Genomic DNA, 16040 nt, shown 5'->3' with positions numbered 1-16040 from the left:
AACTCCCATGAGCTGGCGATTATTAGGCTGCGTCGTGGCAGGCTTCAAGAGCTCCTGGTATTTCTACGACATCTCGTCACGCTGCTCGCGTCGCTGGTGACTAGGACATACATATCCCGCGCTCATGATGGTGTCGAGCTTGAAGGTTGTGGTCGTCGCCGGCCTTGTCCAAACCATATTGGCAGCTACTATCAGTAGTACCACCACTACGCCTGGCACCGCGTTGCCAACATTGACCATTTCGACAGCGGTAGCTAGCCCTAGTGCATCACTAGGCGCGACTCTACCCGCGCAGGCACCACTACCCCCAACCCAAGGATGGTGCATTGGTCAAATATTTTGCGCTGGTTCAGTACGTTTCAGTCTACAATGATTTTGAGGGTCCTAGTACTAATCTTTGCTCAGTTGTTGCAGACAGTCAATATCGCTCAGGTGTACTCTGACCCGAAGACCTTCGTGGATAAGCCAACCGGCAAGTCCTCTCAGCAAGTTCTTGCAGACTTCAGCAACTTCAACTTGTCGACGGCTACCGAAGGGGAGATTGTGAATTTTGTTGATAACGATTTCCTTGGAGAAGGTCTTGAACTGGAGGCTGCCGCTCTCACGAACTTCAATCCTACTCCAGCATTCCTCAACAACGTGACGGACCCTTTGTTGAAGGCGTTTGCGCAAACTGTTCATGGTTACTGGACTCAGCTTGCCCGTAGTACTAACCAGTCTGCTGTCTGTGACGATTACCCCGGCGGCACGTGCGAGGGCTCGTTCATTCCCCTGAACCATACATTCGTTATTCCTGGTGGTCGCTTTAGAGAACAATGTTCGTGTTTCTCTGTGTCTCTGCTCAGGTGGATATCGATGATATCTGGTGGCTTTCGACAGATTACTGGGACAGCTACTGGATCATTCAGGGTCTATTTCAATCAGAGTTATATGAAACTGTAAACACCACTTTGCAAAACTTCATGGATGAGATCGAGGACTTCGGTTTCATTCCGAACGGTGGTCGTATCTATTGTGAGTAGATCGTCCTGAATGAGTCGGCGCATCTCATTGTTGGTGATATAGACTTGAACCGGTCACAACCACCTCTCTTTATCCATGTGAGTTCTGCCGAGATTTAGATTTTTTCGATGTGATCATGACATCAAATCGTGACACAGATGGTGTATGACTATGTTAACGTGACTGGAGATACTTCGATTCTACAACGTGCTCTTCCTTTGGCTGAGGTCAGTAGTCTACTCCGTTTGTAGAGTATACATTCTGAAGATCTGTGCAGGCTGAGCTTGCCTGGTGGGCAAATAATCGTACAATTAACGTCACAAGCCCATACACCAACCGAACCTACATGATGGCACACTATGCAGTCACCAACACTGCTCCTCGACCCGAATCATATCTCACTGGTGGGTTATTCTGGTGAATCCGACTCTCCTACCTTTTTTCTCAATGTGCCAATATTTAGATTATCTGACTGTTCATGACCCAACTCTTTCTACGCCCCTCACAGATGATCAGGCTGCCGAGCTTTACAGCGAGCTTGCATCTGGCGCTGAGACCGGATGGGATTATAGTTCACGCTTTGAGGCTATCCCTCAGCTTGGCAACCCTGGCCTGCGCTCGCTCAATGTGAAGAACAACATCCCAATCTGTCTTAACAGTATTCTGTGTATGTCAATTTGTCGTTGTGCGTTTTGGTTGATGGGAACTTTGGGATGACAGACAAGGCCAGATTGCTTCTTGCTGAGCTTTACGGCACGTCCAATGCGACTGCGTCAAGCAACCATCTCCAGGTCGCTGCCGGTATTCGTGAGGGTATCCTGGACCTCCTTTGGGACCCAGCCAAGCTCGCTTTTTATGACTTTAACCTGACTTCGAATGCCCGCAACGATATATTTACGGCCGCAACTTACTATCCTGTTTGGAACGGCATCATCCCCGACGAAGTCCTCGCTTCTCAATCCAATGCATTTGGTTACTTCGCAGCGGTCAACTTGGCGGTGAACAAGTACAATGGTACAATTCCGGTCACTTTTGTCGATTGGACTGGCTTGCAATGGTAGCTCTCTATGTCTTTTCCATGCAAATTTTATGACACGTATATTACAGGGACGCCCCGAACTGTTGGCCTCCACTGCAGTACATAATCTTGCAGGCACTCCAGGCTATTCCGTCTAATCTTACCACCAACGGGTTGCCTACACCCAGCTCTGATCAGTCTACATATGATCTCGTCCCGGCAGGCCAGCTTGGCTTTACGGAAGCTCAACTTCCTGGTCAACCGATCCTCGGATCACAAACCAATCAAAACGCGACCGCAACTGGTCCAGCGGCGGATATCAACAAGTTAAGCGGTACTGTGATTAATGGCGGAAATGCCACTGCGGGCGAAGGGTGGAGGGACACGCTTCAACGCGAGCTGGCTAACAGATATTACGTTAGCGTGCTCTGCAGTTGGTAAGTGGGATATACCTATTCTTCATTGAAGCACGCTGAGACTTCCTCAGGCATGCCACTGGTGGTTCAATTCCAGGATTGCTGCCCCAGCTTCCAACTAGTGAGCTAAATATAACCGACAGCGTCGGCAACACTGGTAACGTCCGTCATTCTCAATCTGATTCTTCAGACCACATACTCACGTGTAATGCAGATGTTTGAGAAGTTTTCCAACCTCAATGTCGACGCTTCTGGTGGTGGCGGTGAATACACCGTTCAGGCTGGATTCGGATGGACGAACGGCGTACTCCTTTGGGTTGCCTCTACATACGGCGAGCAGCTTGTTGCTCCGCAATGTCCACCAGTCGTCGCTGCTACTACTGGCACTACTACCAGCACGAGCGCGGCTGTCGGTCTACAAGCATCGTCGAGGGGCATTATCATTGGCGTGGTGATGGCTTTTATGGCATTTGTGATCTTGTAGATGTTGCGGATGCCGATTGTTGACTCTGAGGTCCAAAACCTCGCGTACATAGAGTATGGCGCAAACCTGTTACATCAGTACACTTTTATTGTTATTTTTCCCTTTGTGGTGTGTAGAAATCCATCATAACTCTTACCAGACCCTCTAAACTACTTGTGTCTTGCATGGCAAACCCCTAAAATTGACATAGTGCCGTAGCTGAGTACAATCACCTGTGATAACTTTCAGCCTATCCACGGTGACATATAGCAACCAGTTCAAATCTATGAGTTATATCTTCAGTTTCCTCTAGTGTAGATAAAAATGGAATGAACATAACATCATGTTCACTGTCATTCAGCATCTTATTGGGCCACCAATCATACTAGTACATAGTGATGTCTCAGCTCCAAGCTGCATTTTTCAGAAAATGAGCATAACATGCTGAATAAAATTCCTAAATTCATGAAAATATTCATGGAAATAGATTGAGCCAAAAGCCGAGAGGCATCTATGTCGGATTCTGGGGAACTGGAGGGAGCAGAGAAGACGATGGCCGAAGAATCCGAGAAGCCAGGCATGAGGGGGAGAAGTTGAGGAACGTGGTTCGAGCGCAAGCCCAAAGAGACCAATAGGATGCGCTGTGCTGACGTCGGCCGAGTTCCTGACAATATGTCAGATGAGTTATGTTTTATTTTCGTTCCTTACTTACCAGCTATAAAGTCAAGCGCCCGTAGACGCGAACATCTCAGTTCTTGAGCAAAGACTGAGATGTAAGTAATTAGTTTTGCGCATGTCAGCGTTAGCTAACAAAAGCCATAGCGTACCTTGTTTTCTAGGTAGCGCACATTGTTAATAAGAGTTCTTGAGCAAAGACTGAGATCGTACCTTGTTTTCTAGCTCCCTCTCTTCTTGTTCGCTCGCCTGTTATCACCACAATCTAAGGGGAATTTGTACTATAATGCATCATTGTCTTGCTATGAAGCAGCTCAGAAAATGACTCAAAATCCAAGCCATTTGCTGAGCTGCTTCATAGCAAGACAATGATGCATTATAGTACAAATTCCCCTTAGATGCCTCCCAGCTTTTGGCTCAATCTATGTCCATAAATATTTTCATGAATTTAGGAATTTTATTCAGCATGTTATGCTCATTTTCTGAAAAATGCAGCTTGGAGCTGAGACATCACTAGTAGTAGTACAGCAGTAGGGCAATAGCGGTCCTCAAAGTTAAAATCGTAGAAATTTCAAGAGGTAAGAAATTTGCGACTTGCCGATAATTAGAACTCCGACGATGACAAATCAAGCTCATATCTTACCACCGCCCATCATCATCGTACCTTACCGTGACCATCATATTGATAACGTTCTGCAACGACATCGGAAGATGCCTCGAGAATTGGATCGCAAAAAACTACTTCGTAGTCTGAAGCAAACAACAAATGACCTTACGATTGCGCGATACATGGAGTTGATTGAATTTATGGTGGATCAGCTCCTCGAGGAGGGCTCTGACAATAGCTCTGATAAGGGATCGGATGGTGATAGTGGGTCAGATGTCAGCATACGGACCGCATCGCCAACTTGGCCTGAGTCCCCGACGTCATCCGTCATATCCACGTTGTCCATCAGCTCTCTAGTAACCTCGCTTTCAACAGCATATTCTGATGTCCTATCACTCGATATCCCAGACATGTGCGATCAAGTGTTTATGCACTTTATTGATGCGATCGGGGCACTGCATGATGAAGTGGAGAAGTGTCGGGTACTTGACGTGCGTCCATCTCTGACTCGCGCACCGCAGTTACACCTGCTGCAAGAATGGGCGCTGCTCTCACCTGAAAAGTTTCGCCGCAAGCTTCGCGTTGATGCAGAGGTATTCAACAAACTCACAACATTAATCCAAGCCCACCCCATTTTCCATAATAACTCGAATAATCCACAACTTCCTGTCGCCGTCCAGCTCGTGATCTTTCTCAATGGTGTTGGCCATTATGGCAATGCTGCGACTACTGAAGACATATCCGATTGGGCTGGAGTGTCCGTAGGGACCATCTACAACTGCTACAAGCGAGTCATGATCGCGATCTTGCAACTGCATGATCGCGCCATACATTTTGATCCGCTCGATCGTGAGGACCAGATTGAGCGAGAGCGGGCAAAAGCGTACGTGGAGCAGAAGACATGTCGTGAGTGGCGCGGCGGTTTCCTTTGTGTAGATGGGACTCCGTCCCCTCTACACAAGAAGCCCGGTTGGCACGGCGAAGGGTTCTTTGACAAGAACTCTTGACTACTCTCTAACAGCCCAGGTAAGTATCTACTATCGGCTCAGTGTGCAGCGCAGCGACTTACAATCCAAAAGGTCGTCATATTCCCTCATAATCTGCATATCGTTGACTACGTCATTGGCGTACCCGGGAGTCTTCACGACTCGAACGTATTTGCACGAACGAGGGTCTCCCGGCATCCCAAGTCGTTTTTTGGTGCGGGAGAGTGGTTGTGGGCGGACTCGGCGTATGCTGCGCGAATTTGGTGTGTGCCGCCGTACAAACGGCCAGCGGGAGGGTCTTTGACGGCCGAGCAAAGGACATTCAATTATAACCTGTCAACAGTGAGCATCAGTACTAATATACTTTTGTCGTCCTCACCCAGTGTCTAGGTCCGCGTTCGTTCAGAGCACTTCTTCGGCTCTATCAAGGGCCGGTTCCAATCACTGCGGGAGCTTCGCATCCCAATCCAAAGCCAGAAGGACCTCGACTACGCGAACATGTGGATCCGTTCGTGCTTCATTCTGCACAACTTAATTGTTGAAATTGAGGAAACAGAAAACCGCGAAGACTCAAACATATGCTTCTATCAGCAAACTCGGAGATTGAGGCGAGCTGACGGTGACGGAGGAGAGGATGATCAGCAACAGGGTGGCGCAGTAGGTGATCAGACTTACATTGGAACTGTGGGGCAGGATTTTCGTAACACGTTAAAGACGCGGTTGCTTTCGTCGTTGGAGCGAAGGTAGTTAGTATTATATTAAATGTACTTGTACCTATACATATTCCTTTTGGCTCGCAAGGTCACGCTTGAGATTTTCTCGAGAAAGGAGCGTTTTAGCGAGCTCTAGGAGGGGTCAGTAGCGCTTGAGATTTTCTCAAGAAAGGAGCGTTTTGGCGAGCTCTAGGAGGGGTCAGTAGCGCTTGAGATTTTCTCAAGAAAGGAGCGTTTTGGCGAGCTCTAGGAGGGATCAGTTGTGCTTGAGATTTGCTCGAGAAAGGAGCGTTTTAGTGAGCTCTCTGAGTTGGCACCATCGAGTACAACATGGAATGCATTTCCTGAAAACCTGTTACGTGACAACATAGTGCAAACCTACTTAGTTTTGATCAAGACCACGCTCCAAAGCAATACGACGAATTCGAGCCTCCTCCTCCTCCCGACGTGCACGAGATAGCTCAATCTCAATTCTTGCAAATTCCATCTGTTGAGTCATCCTCTCCTGCTGGTGCTGATGATCTTGGTCAGATAGAAGCATCGCATGCTCCCGCTCATCACGAGCACTGCGGGCCTTGAGATCACGAGCCCAAATTTCGGTCTCAAGTTTCATGCGTTTATAGCGTTCGTGCTCCACACGATCCTCACGTTTGCTGTTAAGGTGCGTCATTATGGAATCTGCCGTCTGAGACATCCTATCTGCAGCAGCAGAGGTCTGATCGAGAGTGCTGCCACCAGGGCGTTTGCGTGATGAAGAGGGGGGGCGACTAGATTGAGGTGAAGCACTCTGAGTAGGTGCACGTGCACGAGACTGCTTTGTAGAAAGAGAGGGTGAACTTGCGCGACTTCCTTTGAGTGAGCTGACGCGAAGAGACTGCAGCGCTCGGCTAGCACCAATGTCCGAATCTTCCGAGTCAATGGGTGTGGATTGAGGGCTAGCTGATGACTCCTTGAAATCAGAAAAGAAAGGTGAATTGTGGGTGGTGCTTTGATTGGGTACTGGTGAGCGCTCAGGAGAGTTCAGCGATATCACGCCGTGTGTGTTGGAAGTTGTGATGGGAGGAGGTTGGGGTCATTGGTACCAGTGTGGTAATGGAGCGAGTGAGAATGAGTTGGGCGTGTCGCTAGGACCATGGTCCGAAAATAACAGTGGGGATGGTGCTGACAACGGTGATTCGAATGACTCCATGGAGGGGGGCTGGTCAACCATCATATCATCTGGTGCATCTATAATGCCAGCATCACCTGTAGTATGAGCGCTGATCTCAACTATTTCTCCGTCCTCGGCATCCTCATCTGTGTGAGTGTCATCGTCGCCTGCGGCCGGTGCTTGTGGTTGCTTTGAGATAGCGAAATGTTCTAATGCAGCGGACGCAAAATCTTGCCCTGTATCCGCTGTAGAGAAGGCGTAATTGAAAGCTGGGTTTGTGCGCCACCAGCCATGAAGCTCAGGCCACCAGGGAAATTTTTTGAGCTTTGTATCTAACAGAGATACGATTAAGACATGTGCAGTTCAACAGCGGCTAAAACTTACCAATCAACGACTTCATCGTTGGATCCTCTTGCAGCTCTGCATATGTCTTTCCGGCTCCTGACTGCTTGAGCTCCTTGTTGAACTCGTTATATTTTTTCTTGAGCCTAAAACATCTGATCAGTGATTCTAGTGGGAGGAGAAACAATGCAGGAACGGGATACATACGTGCCGAAACGAGTTGAAACTGGTTTGATAAATGCCTTTGGGTCCTCCTTGAAAAGTCGTTGGACCTCCGGATCCTCGTCATTCGAAAATACGGCTTGTGCGACCTGTGAATAAAAGGTATCTCTCGAAGTTCCGCTCTGTTTCTTCTTCCGACCTTGCTCCTTCGCATCCTTTGCAGAATCGGAGAACAGCTTGATCCGTGCATCTTCGTTTTCCTTGCACCAGGCAAGGAGACGTTCCGTACGAGCGCTACGAACCCCCTCCCAATGAATAGTGCATTTCTTCCCAGTGTCCGTACTGGCGGACACACCGGCTCGAACTCCACCACCTCGACCTCTCTGTCCAGAGCGTGACATGATTCAGGGCGTTTATTATGACAACGATTGGTGATCGGATTGAATCTTTGGCACCATCGACGCCAGTAATGACGATGTCGAGTGACAGGGCAGGGCGGAGTTTGAACATGCCGTACCGGCAACGCAAAATCTTGCTGTGAATTTTTTTCTACGTTCGACTTTGAGAACCGTTAATGTCTCAGCACTTAGTCTCATATATGAGTACAGATAATGAGGGTTAAGCACAGAGAGATATCTCATGACAATGAGATTGTATATGTGTCCTGTGATGGACTGCCAATACACTTGGACTCAAACACGAGCACTATACAACAACGCGCGCGAGTTGCGACAGAATTCATATAGCTCAGGAGAGTAGTACAAGATATAGAAACTTATTTGGCCACAGCCATTCTTTCACAGTTTTTGCGAATAAGACCCAAAGCTGCCAACTATACTGCATCATGCCGCAGCCAGGTGAGTCGCCTGCCATCCGCCCTGTAGAAAAAAGTCATCTTTAGAAAATTACCCAACCTAAGAAGGATACACTCAGGCTTACGCTGAAGATACCATTGTGGTGCTGCCAGTCGCATATGTAAACAGGACGATCCTTGTCCTCTCCGTGTTCAGCAACAGCAGTCGACACCAGAGAGATTTCTAGAGGAGTAACATTGCGAGAAGTGGTTTGGTGGCCTGGTACCTGGGGGGCCTCCAGGCCTCCCTCAGCCCTGGCAAGCTCTGAACCAGTAGCATCCACAATCTTTCCAACGAACTCCCCCTTGATGTGAGTGTGTTAAGGTCGTACTCTCGTAAGATCGGATCCGAAGGACTTCGGCCTCAGCTCGTACGCTGTGCCCCTTTCCCAAGTACTGTCCCTTATTTCAAAGTACTAACGATAACGCGTCCGAAGGTCCGGACGGGTCTCGTAGTATATCCGGAAGTCTTCCGGATATCGGAAACGCGTATAAGGCTAATCCGGACGTATCCGAACTAGAAACTAACAGAGTAAAGACTACCCGAAGGTAGAGCCGAGGATATAGACTATCGGAATCTATCCGAAGTCTCGGAGAGTGACAAGAGTAAGGAGAACTCAAGTCCGGAGGACAGAAAGAGGACAAACTAAGATGATATTCGAACTGAGGTACTACAGGACATATACACGAGTTTATATACTATGAGGATAACGGAAGTATCAGTAAGCAAGGGTCCGAGGCTATGTACGAAGCATGTGCAAAGGTTATCAAACGCGAGTCGGAAATGAGACATAGGTTAACGGATCAGTAATCATACCGGTAATAAGCATAACCGAAACACCGGGAAGAGGAAATACCGAATAGGCTGTGTTTAACGTTATATGAAACAGGAAATGAATTAGAAAGCTTATCGTAAATCGGATCGGAAGCGGATCTATACATCGGACCGGACCGGATCTCAGGGTCCGAAGTCCGGAAGAGAAGCGTGAATATATGGGATATGACAGTATCCCCCCCTTAGGGCCGATCCCTAGAGGCACAAGAACCATCGGTCCGGACCGGACGAGATTATCGCGAGATGATGGAGAAGCGTCTGAGTTCGGAATCGGACAGGTATACTCAAGGGCGGACGTCCCAGGATGATTCTTCCTTTCCCACTTTTTACTTCTCTATAACGCTCTATCGAAAATGTCTGGCAACACCTCCGGATCTCAGAAGACTGCTAAGCAGAAACTGCTGGAGCTTCAACAGCAACTAGCGGACGCTGAAGCTGCGGCTCGGAAGGAGGAGGAGGAGATTCGGAAGCGTCAGGAGGCGGAGCGGAAGCGTGAAGAGGAACGGAAGATTCAGGAGGATCTTAAGAGGATTCGAGAGTCCGAAATTCGGGTGGAGGCAGAAAACAAACGGCGCAGGGAGATAGTAGAGGAAATGGTGAGTTTCGGATGGTTATGATGGCTTTGCCTGACGGATGAAAAGTCTCGTGCCATTTCCGCTGACAAGGACGGATCCTGCAAGCGTTGCAGCGACAGAGGCCGGACTTGCCTTTGGACGGATGCGGAGAGCAATGCTCTGGTGAGTTAATCCGTGTTTTTTTTTCGGATCCGAGTGTTTTGACGTCCGGATAGGTCAAGTCTTGCGATATCTGCCGGAAGGACAAGGCTACGTGCCCCGGACGACCCGGAACTGTCAAGGTGCCCAAGGGCAAGAAGAGGAAGCATGCTGCCGGATCTCCATCTCCGAAAGGTAAAGGTAAGAAACGTCAGAAGAGTCCGACTCCTGAAGATCCGGAGGAGATGGAGACGGAATACGATGATCAGGCTTGGGTGGCCGCAGCCAACAGTATAGTGGCGGAGCTGGCTAGGACTAACACCCTTTTGGAGAGAAGTATTCAGGCGGCGGAAGGCAGCAGGGCTGCAGCGGACCGGATGAGCTCCGGAATTGAGCTGTTCCTTCAGCAACAGAGGGAATTTCAAGCCATGTTGTTCGGACATATTCGGAAGGGATTTCGGACGTCTCCGGGTCCGGAGGAGGAAGATGAGGTGATGGAAAGGGCGTCCGGAAGTGATGCAGGCGGATCCGGAGAGGCGGATGGGTCTATGGAGATGTAGGAATTTCTGGTCCGTTTATGCTTCTTCTCTAAATGTACTTGTATTTCGTATGCACACTATGTACTTCAAAGTTGAATAGGACCGGGTTTGTTCGGATATGCAGCGTGGAAGTCCGAAACTAGTTCGGATGCGTTACCGAGCTCCGTAGCAAGTAACCATGAAGTCTCCTCGTCCGTTCCTTCATATCCGGACCATCGGACGAGGTATAGGAGTTGACATTGTCTTCTCCGACGGTCTAATTTTGAGTCCAAAACTTCGGATATCTCATATTCGGGTTCTCCGTCGACTTCGACCGGAGGCGGAGGCGATTGGATACGATTAGGAATGGCATTGAGTGTGGCTGGTTCTAATTGCGAGACATGGAAAACTGGGTGTACGGAGCGCATGGAATCCGGAAGTCGGATGGTGAAAGAATGCGTACCCGGACGAGCTATGATTTCGAACGGACCTAAGTTCTTTTCCGAGAGTTTCTTGGACGGACGGGTGGATCGGAAGTATTTTGCTTTGACGAAGACCGGATCTCCGATTTTCATATCCGGAGCAGGTTTCCGTTTGGCGTCCGCAGGTCCTTGATATCTTTCTTGTGCGTGGGCCATTTCTTCTCGGAGGAACTGATGGAGTTCGTCAAGGTCTACTGCATAGTCTCGTGCGCGGGCGGATGAGAGGTCACGTTCCGGATGAACGGATAGGTTCGGATGATATCCCTTATTGGCGAAGAAGGGTGATACTCCGGTAGTAGCACTCGGAGCGTTGTTATAAGCGAATTCTGCCAAGGGAAGTAGTTCCGACCAGTTATCCTGCTGATAGTTGCAGTATATCCGGAGGTATTGTTCAAGGGTTTGGTTCGCTCGTTCGGTTTGTCCGTCTCCTTCCGGATGATATCCGGACGTGAAGTGGAGGACCATATCTAATGCTTTTCCTAAGGACCGGAAGAAATGCGATACGAATTCTGTTCCTCGGTCCGAAGTGACATGGGATGGAACTCCGTGCTTGGAAAACACGTGGAGGACGAATAGACGAGCGAGATCCGGAGAGGTAATGGTGTCGTGGGTAGGGATGAATATAGCTTGTTTGGATAGACGGTCGATTACGACGAGGATGGCTGTAAAGCCGGATGAGTCCGGAAGGTGCTCGATGAAATCCATGGATATAGAATTCCAAGGCTTTTCCGGTATGGGTAACTGCTTGAGCAATCCGTAAGGTTTGTGTCTCGGAACCTTAGCTCGGCCGCAGGAAGTACAAGACTTGACGTAGTCTTTGACATAGGTACGGATTCCTGGCCAAGTGTACTCGCGTCGGATGATATCTAGCGTCCGGTTCTGTCCGAAGTGTCCGGACAACGGATGATCATGAGTATTCTGGAGGACGCGAAGACGGAGATTATTAGATTCCGGAACATATATACGGTTGTCGCAGCGGAGGAAACCACTATCGTCCACCGTCCATCTCGGATCCGAAGGTTCCGGAAGATGTTCGGATGCGATAGGGTCATTAGGAAGTGCGGTCAGGATGTCTTTCCGGAGCTGGTCGATATCAATCAGAACGGCTGCCCTAAGAACCGGAGTTACTAGAGTTGAGGCTCGGAGGGACGAAGCTAACTGTTCCGAAGTGAATACCGGACGGAAATTGTGAGGGTTAACTCGAGCGTAGTCCTTATCCCCCTCTTTGGGATAGACGTCCCAGCGTCTAGTAAGGGAATCCGGTTTAGCTCCGAGTTTTCCGGGACGGAAACGGATGACTAGGTTAAACTGATGGAGGAATTCCGACCAGCGGGCCTGACGGCGAGAGAGGAGTTTTGTGGTAGAGAAATACTCAAGGTTCTTATGGTCCGTGACAACGTCTATCGGCTCGGCAGAGCCTTCAAGGTAATGTCGCCACGTCCGAAAAGCTTCATGGATGGCTAGAAGTTCCTTATCGTGAGTGTCGTAGTTGAGTTCCGGAGCGGTAAGCGTCCGAGAATAAAATGCCACCGGACGAAGCTCTGAGTCCGGACATACTATGGAAAGTATTCCGGCTATAGCGTAGTCAGAGGCGTCGGTTTCTACGACTATCGGAACATTCGGAATCCAGTGCGTAAGCACCGGAGCGGACGTGAAAGCTTTCTTGAGTGTTTCAAAAGACTTCCGACAATCATCGGAAAAATCCCAAGTAACCCCCTTGCGGGTAAGACGGGTGAGCGGAACTACGATGTCCGAGTAATTGAAAATGAATCGACGATAGAAATTTGCGAATCCGAGGAAGGATTGAATATCCTTAACTTTCCGAGGTTCCGGCCAGTCAACGATGGACTGGATCTTCTCGGACGACATGGTCAAGCCGTCCGGAGATAGGATGTAACCAAGGTATTCAACGGATGTGGTATGGAACGCGCATTTTTCGGGTTTAGCATAGAGTCGATGTTTTCGGAGACGGAGAAGGACTTCTCGGACATGTTCCTTATGGGATGCAAGGTCTTGGGAATAGATGAGGATGTCGTCCAGATATACGATAACGCATACATCCAGCATATCAGCAAACACGCTATTGACAAAGCGTTGGAATGCAGCCGGAGCGTTAGTGAGACCTTCCGGCATTACCAACCATTCATATGAGCCATAACGCGTTCGGAACGCGGTCTTCCATTCGTCTCCGTCCGCTATCCGGACGAGATGATAAGCGGATCGGAGGTCGATTTTGGTATAGACTTTAGCGCGGCTCGGAGAGTCTAGGAGGTCGGTAATGAGAGGTAACGGATATCGGTCTTTCTTGGTAATCTGGTTAAGTCCACGGAAATCTACACAGAGGCGAAGGGAGCCATCCTTTTTCTTGACAAACAGGACAGGAGCTCCGTGAGAAGAGGATGATGAACGGAGGAGTCCGGAGGAAATATTTTCATCAAGAAACTTCCGGAGGGCTGCAAGCTCAACTGCAGATAGAGAATAAATGGTTCCGAGGGGCGGACTAGTTCCTTCCTCTAACTCGATTTTGAGATCATAGGGACGATGAGGAGGAAGTTGGCTAGCTTTGCCCTTATCGAACACATCCGAGAATTCGTGATATTCCGGAGGAATTCCGGACAGGTCCGGAGGATCGGATGAAAGGGAAGCGGACCGGAGGTCTACACCGGTCGGACGAAGGTAGATGCTGAACTGTTCCGATCCTTCCAATTTGCAGGCCCGGCAAAAGGCAACCGCATTGATCAAGGAAATGTTGGGGATGGTTTTATCAGCGGAGGTTCCGGATGTAGTCGGAGGAGGTAAATCTTCCATCGGAGGATGCGGATCCGGAGACGGAAGCGACGTCGGAGGTGTCGAAGGCATTCCATGAGAAGTCGTTCGGAAATCGATGCTGCCCGAAACCCAGTCAATCAACGGATTGTGTAGGGTGAGCCAGCTATATCCAAGAACGATAAAACAAGAAGAATCCAACGGAGTAACGTAAAACGTATCGGAGGTAACTACACCGGACGGAAAACAGATAGGCAAATCTATAGCTTCGGAAATCATATTATTACAAGTACCATCAAACAAACGGAGAGAAAGCGGAGATATCGGATATGTAGAAATTTTATTTTTTCGGACGAAATCAGAGTCTATAAAACAGTGAGAGGAACCACAATCAATTAGTGAAGGAAAATCAGAAATATCAGGAAAAGTAGGAATAGAAACGTATGGACAAAGAGAGTTCGGATCGGAAAGAGAAACAGCATTGAGACGTAGCTCCGTTGCACGGGTAGAGTCAACGCAACCCTCATCCCGTGCGGAGTCGGGAGGGTTGCGGACTATTTTTTTGCTTCATCCGAAGCCTCCGGTTTGTCTTCCGGAGTTACTACTGCAGCGCGGCCTTTGGCAGCGCGCGAAGTAGACTTGGTGCATTCCCGAGCCGAATGGCCGGGTCCACCGCAGAATAGACAGAGTTTGTTATCCATCCGTCTCTTACGTTCTTCGGACGTGAGCTTCCCGTCCTTTCCTAACTTGGAGGTAAGGTCCGGAGGTTTAGAAACGGAGGATGATGCGGAAGTAGCGGGTTTGTCGGATTTGTACCTCGAAGGTCCGGACGAGTTGGAATTCGTCCGATCGGACGTGGTTTGCTTAGGAGGAATGGAGGTGGTGGGTTTAGTTTCGCGGGCGACTTCTCCCTTCCGTTCCCAGTATCGAGCGTCGATAGTCTGGGCAAGGATCTTGTATTCGGAAAGGGTGGAAGGTTTACCCATGCGACTGATTTCGTCTTTGATACGAGCCGGAAGTCCGTTATAGAATTGGCGTCTTAGGGCACCGTCACCCCAGCCACGGACTTGTGAAGCAAGACGCTGAAATTCAACAACATATTTATTAATGCGTTGTCCGTCACGCATATGAAGTTGCTCCAATTGCATTTCCGCATCTCCGGACGGATCGTGCGGTCCGAAATTGGTTTGGAGTTCAAGCATGAACGCGGAGTAATCATCCATCCAATCCGGACGATCATCGTCCTCGTCGGCTAGGAGATCCGGTTCGAACCACTCGAGTGCCATACCCTTAAGGTAGGATTGGGCGAAGTTGACTTTTGCCCGTCCGGAACGGAAGGCTTTGGGTTTGCTTTGGAAGTGGAGCTCGCATTGGACGAAGAATGCACGAAGCTTCCGAGGCTCAGTGCCATCGAAAGTATCGGGCTCACGGATCTTGACTTTAGAATCTTCGGACGAGGTCGGACGACGATTGTTGCGTGCGAGATTGTCGATGGCTTGAGAAAGCCGAAGCATGACACGGTCTTGTGGGTTTAACCCGTCAAATTCATCATCGTTGTCATCCGGTTCATCATCCGGATCACCTCCGAAGTCATCCGGAGGGTTTCCACCAGGAGTATCTTCATCGTCCGGAGGTCCTTCGTCATCCGGATCACCTCCGGCAGGAGTGCGCGTAGGGGTTTCCGGATGCGGACGATTCATGAGTTGCGAAATACTTTGAGCAGGACCGCGTGATACACGGCGCTGAGAGAAACTGGTGAAGGCGTTAACTACGGATGTCGGATCGCGTCGGGTGGACGAAAGTCCGACAGCGTGCAAAGCGGCTTGGTTTACTTTAGTAGGAGCCATGATATGAGTAAGTGTACTTGGAAAGGTGTGAGTTCGAATATACTGTTAAGGTCGTACTCTCGTAAGATCGGATCCGAAGGACTTCGGCCTCAGCTCGTACGCTGTGCCCCTTTCCCAAGTACTGTCCCTTATTTCAAAGTACTAACGATAACGCGTCCGAAGGTCCGGACGGGTCTCGTAGTATATCCGGAAGTCTTCCGGATATCGGAAACGCGTATAAGGCTAATCCGGACGTATCCGAACTAGAAACTAACAGAGTAAAGACTACCCGAAGGTAGAGCCGAGGATATAGACTATCGGAATCTATCCGAAGTCTCGGAGAGTGACAAGAGTAAGGAGAACTCAAGTCCGGAGGACAGAAAGAGGACAAACTAAGATGATATTCGAACTGAGGTACTACAGGACATATACACGAGTTTATATACTATGAGGATAACGGAAGTATCAGTAAGCAAGGGTCCGAGGCTATGTACGAAGCATGTGCAAAGGTTA

The 16040-nt window shown here is 49.2% G+C and overlaps 1 protein-coding gene across 1 annotated transcript; it reads left to right on the top strand.

Annotated features, from left to right (window-relative positions):
• Positions 1–124: 124 nt before the first annotated feature.
• F5891DRAFT_1232589 (glycoside hydrolase family 37 protein) lies at positions 125–3183 on the top strand (the record flags this gene model as incomplete). Its single annotated transcript, XM_041369590.1, has 11 exons — positions 125–352; positions 406–817; positions 880–1014; positions 1066–1100; positions 1161–1229; positions 1280–1406; positions 1466–1669; positions 1723–2059; positions 2110–2457; positions 2508–2598; positions 2651–3183. 11 exons carry the CDS (start codon positions 125–127, stop codon positions 2918–2920), a joined length of 2256 nt encoding a protein of 751 aa, XP_041225188.1. The 3' UTR covers positions 2921–3183.
• Positions 3184–16040: the final 12857 nt, after the last annotated feature.

This window comes from Suillus fuscotomentosus (genome assembly GCF_016647785.1).
Source record: "Suillus fuscotomentosus strain FC203 chromosome Unknown F5891scaffold_31, whole genome shotgun sequence".
In the NCBI taxonomy this organism is placed as follows: Eukaryota; Fungi; Basidiomycota; class Agaricomycetes; order Boletales; family Suillaceae; genus Suillus; species Suillus fuscotomentosus.
This window is presented reverse-complemented; position numbering and strand designations above follow the sequence as displayed.